Raw genomic sequence first — 8,705 nt, 5'->3', positions numbered from 1 at the left:
ACTTGATTTAATTTTGGACTAGTATCATAAAAATCCTAAATTTTTAACATGTAATTGGAAAAAAAAAACCTTAATATTTTTTTTATTATCGCTATGACCATAATTTTCTCATAGAATTGTCTTTATAGCCCACGTAATGAGTTTAATGGTTAATTTTGTTATCTTTTTTGCAAAATCGGTCCTAAAATGGGTTTAAGTTCAAATTTAGTCTTTATAGTTTACAAAAAATTACACCACATGGTTTATTAACTTTATTATTTTTTGTTTTTTATATACTTTATTTATTTTTGCTATTATATATATATATATATATATATATATATATATATATATATATATATATATATATATATATATATATATATATATATGCTTTATTTATTTTTGTTTTTTTTATTTTCACCAATTTGATTATTTATTTATTTATTTATTTTCAATTTTACTTGTAATTTTGTAATGTTTTACTTACTTTGATTCAAGTTAGGAATGTATATGAGGTTGTTTAGTTTGGTTAAATATAAATAAAATACATTTTTTCAGAAATGTGGTCTGATAATGATATTAACATGTTTTGGAAACAAATTCCGTAATACAAAAAGCACTCTGAATTTATAAGCATAAATAAAATTTTTAAATTTATGGTAAAATAAGGATGTCACATATATGGATGGCACTATCCTCACAACCTATTCCAAAGCTCTTTTTCAAGATATTATTACACACCTCGGAAAAGAGTTTGTCATGACTGATTTGGATGATCTCAATTACATTCTTGGGATTTATGTATCGTTGTCAACCTCAAGCATGTTCCTTTCTTAGAAGAAATATGCTACCGACATCCTTGAGCATGCTCACATGCTCAACTAACCCGTACAAAACCCTTGTTAGAGATGCTTTAGAACCACGTGTGTGTGTGGGTACGGAAGGAGGGAGGGGGTACGTTACTCGTACAAGGATTGTAATGACTTTATAGTTAATTTTGGCTTTATTTGATGTACCCATGGGTGGAAGAAAATTTACCCGTGTTAATGGACAATGTGCGGAAATGAGTAAGTTAGATCGGGTTTTGCTTGAAAGAAGTCTTTGATACATTTACAAATTTAACAACTACATACCTAACTACTTAACTAGGGTGTGGTCGGATCATAATCACATTATTTAAAAAATATATATATTTAGATTATGGACCCATGCCTTTTCATTTATTCAAATTCACTGATGACTTTCGAGGGATTTGAACATGTCGTGACTTCCACTTGAGCCAAGTATTGGGGTGTATGGTGGTGTGGTGATAACAAATTCATTGTTTTCGGAAACAAGCTCAAAGAGCTAAAACACCAACTTAGAAGTTGGCAATTGAGTGTAATGACTCAAAAGGATGGCGTGAAAAAGGACTTCATTAAAACTTAGGTGACATTGATAAATTGTTCGATGTGTGGTTCATTGCATTGAGAACTTGTGGGTTACATGGCGATGTTGACTTTGAGTGGTGGGCTGTCACTAATATTTGTTAAGGAAACCCTGAATTTCCCTTCGACTCATATTACTTTTGGCGATTTTGTATTCGGCAAAGATTTTAAGTACTGGGATACTGAATTTTAAACAAGCAGTAAAGTTACTTTTTTTTTTAAAGAAATTATATATTTATATAAAATATTTGATTTTGTTCTTCAAAGGTTATTAATATTAGAATTAGATATATCAGTTTTTGAGCGGAGATAATATCTTTGGTTTCAATCAACTATACGTTATCATATCAAACGGCTTCTAACCCAACGATATCAAATATTTCATTGTTATCTTAAAGATCAATGGTTCAAGTCTTGTCCATAACATATATATATATATATATATATATATATATATATATATATATATATATATATATATATATATATATAGGTTCAGGTTCATTTGAGATCATTTTAATTTTGTGAGACCGTGAGATCAAATCTAAAAATAATTTTAAAATGCAAAATAAATGGAAAAATCCAAAAATTCTTTTTTTAAATATTATTTTCGGAACATGAATTAACTAAAAAAAATATAAAAAAATAAAAAAAATTCCGTTTTTTTTTTTTTTTGAAAAATACGTGAAATATTCTAAATAGAATATTACACTGACATATTCTAAAAAATAATTTTAAAATGCAAAATAAATGGAAAAATCTAAAAATTCTTTTTTTAAAATATTATTTTCGGAACTTAAATTAACTAAAAAAAATAAAAAAAATTCTATTTTTTTTGAAAAATACGTGAAATATTCTAAATAGAATATTACACTGTACATATTCTAAAAATAATTTTAAAATGCAAAATAAATGGAAAAATCAAAAAATTCTTTTTTTAAATATTATTTTCGGAACATGAATTAACTAAAAAAAAATAAAAAAAAAATAAAAAAATGCGTCTCACGGTCTCACAAAATATAGGTGGTCTCAAATGAATCTAACCCTATATATATATATATATATATATATATATATATATATATATATATATATATATATATATATATATATATATATATATATATATATATATATATATAATTTAAATGTAGATTAGATTTTTTGATAAAAAAAATTAACTATTTATTAGGGTGGAGGGTATCTCTCTCAACCCAGTCATGATTTCAGTTTTTTATTTTTATTTTTATATATTTTATTATTATTATTATTTTATTTCACTTCCAACTCCTCTATCAAACAATATATGTAAACTCATCTTTTTCATCATACAAACAAATCTCATTTTTTATTTTAAAATAAATACAAATTAAATAAATCATATAAAATTAATTAACAAAAATATTAAAACCATACAAAACTAATTAAAACCTTACAAACCTAATCTAATATAAGTATTAATGCACGATGTACAAGTAAACAAACCATGAAAGGTAGAAAGAAAGTCTAGAGAGAGAAAAAGGAAGCAAATTACATAACCCGTTGAATTGTAAGGTACCACCTTGGTCGTAACTATGTTCATGGAGGTACCATCGGTACCTGCTCATTTTTCTTCAACCCTCAACCCATATATTCCACCCTTATTTGCATAATATTTTTTTATAAGATATTTTTGTAATTAGTCCCATCCAATTAGTAATACTTTAGTAGTGTATTTATTATACCTTTTTAAGCAATTAGGTATGAAACGCGTGTATTACACGAGTTTATTTAAAAAAAAAAAAAACTATATATAAAATTATAAACATTTGAGAATTTTGAATTTATAAGAAAAATGAGAAAAATATTGAAATATAAAAATTAGAGAAATCTTCAGAAAAATCCTAAAATTTTTGGATTAGTTTATGACGTAGTCCTAAATTAAATTTCATTAATGAAAAAGAACAAGAAACTGGCTATTGTAATCACTTTTACCCCTTTTTACTTTTTCAGCAGGTTACTGCTGATATGGAATGCCAACTATATTGCTGAGCTGAGGTGGCGTCTGAGGTGGCATCCCATTCCTTTGCAAAGTAAAAACCAATTTTTTTTTGGGGAAAACATATCAACGGGGACTCAAACCTTTGACCTCTAACTTACAAACCGAACAACTTACCAAGTGATCTAGAAGAGGTTATTGTTTTGTTTTCTTCATATTTATTTATTAATCCTTATGACCTTCGTCTTCCTTCATATGTAAAGACGAACCTGCAACTTCTTCCTCCATATTAATTCACAAAAAACAAGAAATTAAGACTTCTTCTCATTAAGATTCTACTCATCATCAGGTAATCTATTTTACTTCACTACAAACCCTAATGGATTTTCTGCTTTCCCCTTTTCTTTCCTCCATCGCTCAAATCAGAACAATCTCAAGATTCCCAAACCCGAAAGAATGGAATGGCGAGATGTTATTGTCGTTATTGTAGGGGAGATCAAGATCGGAAACATTAGCATAGTGGTGTTGTTTAAGGGAGATAAGAAGGAAGTACATGAAATTCTTAGTAACTCATTTAAATTGAAGAAGATGAAGTCCGTTAGTATATTGAGAAGATATTGAAGCTCGATGGTTCTTGTGGGTGGTCAGAAACTTGTGGTGGTGGTGGGGGGGGGGGGGGGGGATCAAGATCCAATTTCCATTTCCTTCACCTCACTTAATCCTTCGGTTTTAACTCTGATTCATTTATAAATTAGGGTTTTAAGTGGCTTAGAGAAGATGGAGGAAGCATACCCGGTTTAATGTGTGGTTGGGTGGGGGTAAACATATTTGAAGAAATAATATTAACAGATTCTTCTAGTTCACTTGGTAAGTTGTTCGGTTTGTAAGTGGGAGGTTAAGGGTTCGAGTCCCCCTCGATCTTTTTTCCCCCCAAAAAAATATGGTTTTTACTTTGTAAAGGAATAGGATGCCACCTCAGACGCCACCTCAGCTCAACAATATAGTTGGCACTCCACATCAATAGTAACCTAGTAAAAAGGGATAAAAGTGATTACAATAGCCTATTTACTATCCTTTTTCATTAATGAAATTTAATTTAGGACTAGATCATAAATTGGCCCAAAATTTTAAGATTTTTCTTGAGATTTCCCTAAAAATTAAAGTGTTTTTTCTTCTAAATTTAAACAAATAATTTAGATAAATAAATAAAGGAAATTAATGACACTTTAATTTAGTAATTTTAAAATTAAAAGGAAAGTTCATTAATGAAATTAATATGCATTTATTATTGCATTTAAATACTATGTGGAATTAATATAATAGAAAAACCATAAAATGACATTTGGCAAATTGAATGAGAGTGTAACAAGTAACAAAAAAAATTCATTTATTAGAGTAGATAGTTTTTATTAAACTATCAAGAAGCTAGATAGAACACCTAATTACATCGAACTTGACTGTGGTAGGCACAATCGCTTTCAATGAAAATTTTGCTTTCTAAATCCGCCCTCTTCAAGCTGTTGAATATAGATAGGAAATCCGCTTCAATTTCTCTCTTCTCCCACCTCTCTAGCTTGGGAATAGTTCTTTATACCGACGATCTATCTGTATAATGGCAGTTTAAGCTACCTTATGGATGGAGCAAGAAAAGGTATGCGCAGGCGCAATAGTTCAAGGCGGACAGGAAAGGATATGTAGTAAAGGCTTAGCATAGGCAGGGGATAGACATTCAAAACACTATCTTAAAATACCATATATAAGAGAAAGAGTGGCTCGTGCATAGTCTCAATTCTGCTTCCAACTCCCGAGCTTGGACGTATAGCAAGATTGAGGACTTCCACGAAATGAAAACAGGCGGCATCGCCGTATGCTCCACTTTTGTTGCCCTGGTTTATATCCCGGAGTACTCCTATGGCCGATCTATCACCCAACCTACTTAAACAACCTCCACTTTCTTGAATGAAGTGAAGTGGGAAGGGAATGCGAATAGGATAGGTTTGCGAAAGACCGAGGTCTTGACTTCTGCCTGTGCCTCTCGCTTTCATTCACAGGTTAGCCGAAGTCCTTTGAAGGTCTGCTTGCACGAAGATAGTGATTCGATCTTCCATGCCTTCTTTCGTTAGACCAAGGCTAGACTGGATGCTGCTACTACATGTACATCAGCTAAGATTGATTCTCTTACCTGCATCCTTCACCTAGAAAGGTACTTTGGTACTAACCTGAAAGTCTCAACATCTCCTTAAAAAAGGATTAATAAGGAATGCTAAAAAGAAAAAAATCTAAGGCTGAAACTGAAACAACACTATAGCTCCTTCGATTTTGCTCGTTATGCTCCTTAGTAAGTGAATTGAGGCTAGCAACCGATAGCAACTGTAGCATTAGGATCGGCATTGGAAGATTTTCGTCAAGGTCATACTTAAACCGTATGATCCTTATAATTCATGATAGTTTGACTAAGGAAGCATGCATTGGAACTTGTTCTCAAAACAGGTGGTCAGGCTAGTATGGAAGTTGGTATTTTGATTCACATCACTGTACATCATACAAATTAATAACTTGGAAAAGATCACGAAATATACTTCAAATTTTAAAATTAGATGATGACTTTTATATAACATCTCAAATAGATGAAGATAGATAACTTAATTCAGAAGAAAAAAAAAAAAAAAAAAAAACTTTTGAAACTTTTGGACCGAGGAAGGTTTATAATAACAAGTTTTCGTCAAATAAAATTAGTGGAAAAATAATATGGAATAAATAACATGTCATTGATAGGTTAGCCCTTGTGGATTCTCTTGATACAAAATTTCTAACTTTGTTGTATCTTATAACAATACGTTACCTATTGTGGATGCTCTTAATGCAAACATTCTATCTTTACAAGAACAACAACAATAACATTAATAGTAACAGTAACATTTTAGCTAATAAATAAGCATCTTCTTAATTCATATATTACAGACGTCAATGCATTTAGGACCATAATATCGCATGTGGAAAACCATACGATAGAAAATATAGAGCCCACAATTGCCCCCACGACCACTTGGCTGGTAGTGTGATAACGTAATAGAACACGTAGCCATGTCTGCATACAAAAATGATACAACATAAGCACAACAAAGGAATATGTGCTAAACTTTTAGCATTTAAAAGACGTTATCAGTTTAATTATTATAGATTGTGTATAGCTGACATAAAATTCTTACGACAAAATACTCGTCATAACAATTTTATACGTCGGTCTATAATGTTTGAAAAAATGGCCAACATAGGTGAAGTCATATTCTTGGATAATTCAATATAAACCTAAAATTCAAAAAAATAAAAATAAAAATAAAAAAATTTGCAATGTCATAGATGAAGGGGATTGTATACTTACAAAATATACACCAACTGCTATAATGAGTCCACTCAGAATAGCTGAATATCCGTTCAATCCCACCCATCCAACGACTGTGTCAACGAGAATAAAAAAAGATATAAGACATTGCAAGATCAAAAATTACAATTTTTTAAATCATGAACAAAATCTGAAGCTGTTCGCATTGTTCATGAGGGAAATAATGTCGATGAATTTTAAAGAGGAAAAGTATAGGAAGAACAAAAGAGGGTTAATTACTTGAAAGAATCATGAAAATGGTGGCAAACGAAATGGATTGAGCATGTGAAGATGGCATTCCAGGGCCACAACACACTTCAGAAACGGGTCGTTCTTGATTTATAATCTTCTTCAGAGTGAATGATAAAACGACGTTTAGAACAGAGCCTAGAACAGCCCATAGTGCTTGATTATCATCTCTCAAGAGAATGAATCCGCCAAAGCTTACAAGAATACACCACTTACTCTGCAATCAACCATAAAAACTTCAATCGACTCATCCGATTTGTCAAAATGCATCTGATAAACTCAATACAGAAATTGTTCGCCAAAAGTTTTTATAACAGCTCATGTAGCTTGCAAATCGAAGTGTGGTTTGTTTTCTGTAATAAAAAATAACAACAATGCGACTATGCGAGCATGATATCGATTAATAATTATTGAAATTGGAAAGCCTACCACGCGATTAAGAGCAATGTGAAGCACACCAACTGTTCGATGAAATGAAACGCCATTACTATCAATCGAAGCTTTCTGTTCAAAAGATGTACTGTTACATTCATGACCACCATCACCGATCGCCTCCTGATTCTCAATTGACTCAACTACCATCATCTTCTTCAGTTTGTAATAAGGGTTATGTTAGATTTGGGTGCTGAGTTCAAAAATGGTGGTGAATTTATTGAAGGGTGAGAGGATGTCTGCTCACTGTTGTCTACCGGTTGTGTGATTGAGCAAGCAAGTGAATTTATAAGGCCACCCTCTGTTTTTCTGAACCACCCTAAAACCAGAAACCAAAAACATTCCAATTTTGTCGATATTACTTATTTTTGAAATATATTTATTAAAAAAATATTATTTATTGGTTAAAAATTATTATAAGATATCAATAATAATATTATGATCCGCATGTTATTAGGATTTGGTCTTATTAATAATTGTTTTAATCATATTAAATAATAGTTACATGAATTTGTTAAATCATATATAACATTTTTTTAAAGGTAAACTGATATGATATTATTTTTAAACATCAAATTTCAATGATTAATCTTGAATTATTTGAATAGTACTTAAGTTCTGTACTCTTCCATTAAAAATTTGATAAGCGACCATGAAAGAATTTTTACCTTTTAATTATTAGTGTGAAGTGATTAAAAAGATATTCTTTATTCCTTGATTATTGTTTTAGATGGATATTATATATCCCCACGTAAATGTTCTAGTAGTATAGAGACCGTTAGTGTATCACCTTTGATTAGACATGGTCTATCATGGAGTTTAGCCTTCCTCGACACCATATGTTACTTCATAAGTGTAACGTCCGTATTTCTAAGCTAGACATTAATAATGATAAATAGTCAATGCCAATCTTTGTAACTTGTTTTGAAATAATAACACGTATTATTGATTATTATGTGTTTTATGCTTAATTATTATAATTTAATGAATTAAGGGTAAAAATAAGGGTTAATGTCATAAAAACCCTCAAATTTTCAGGATTTTGTCGGTTTTGTCCAAACTTGAAATTTATGTCTGTTTTTACCCAAACATTTTCGAGAAAATGTTCGTTTTTACTCTTTTACCGATGATAATAGGTTTTCCAGATTACCATTATATTAAATTCGCAAAAAAACCCTTAAGTTTACAATTTTTTGCGTTTTTACCCTTAAGTTTATAATTTTTTTTTACACTTTTACCCTAAGTATATTTTTTT

The 8,705-nt window shown here is 30.2% G+C and overlaps 1 protein-coding gene across 1 annotated transcript; it reads right to left on the bottom strand.

Annotated features, from left to right (window-relative positions):
* Positions 1-6,307: 6,307 nt before the first annotated feature.
* Positions 6,308-7,691, bottom strand: LOC145030177 (lipid phosphate phosphatase epsilon 2, chloroplastic-like). Its single transcript, XM_078978584.1, has 4 exons — positions 7,448-7,691; positions 7,010-7,235; positions 6,770-6,843; positions 6,308-6,475 (listed from the first exon to the last, which is right to left on the bottom strand). Exons 1-4 carry the CDS (start codon positions 7,601-7,603, stop codon positions 6,308-6,310), a joined length of 624 nt encoding a protein of 207 aa, XP_078834710.1. The 5' UTR covers positions 7,604-7,691.
* Between the last annotated feature and the right edge of the window lie 1,014 nt (positions 7,692-8,705).

This window comes from Lactuca saligna, chromosome 2 (genome assembly GCF_052625555.1).
Source record: "Lactuca saligna cultivar CGN05327 chromosome 2, ASM5262555v1, whole genome shotgun sequence".
Classification (NCBI taxonomy): Eukaryota; Viridiplantae; Streptophyta; class Magnoliopsida; order Asterales; family Asteraceae; genus Lactuca; species Lactuca saligna.
This window is presented reverse-complemented; position numbering and strand designations above follow the sequence as displayed.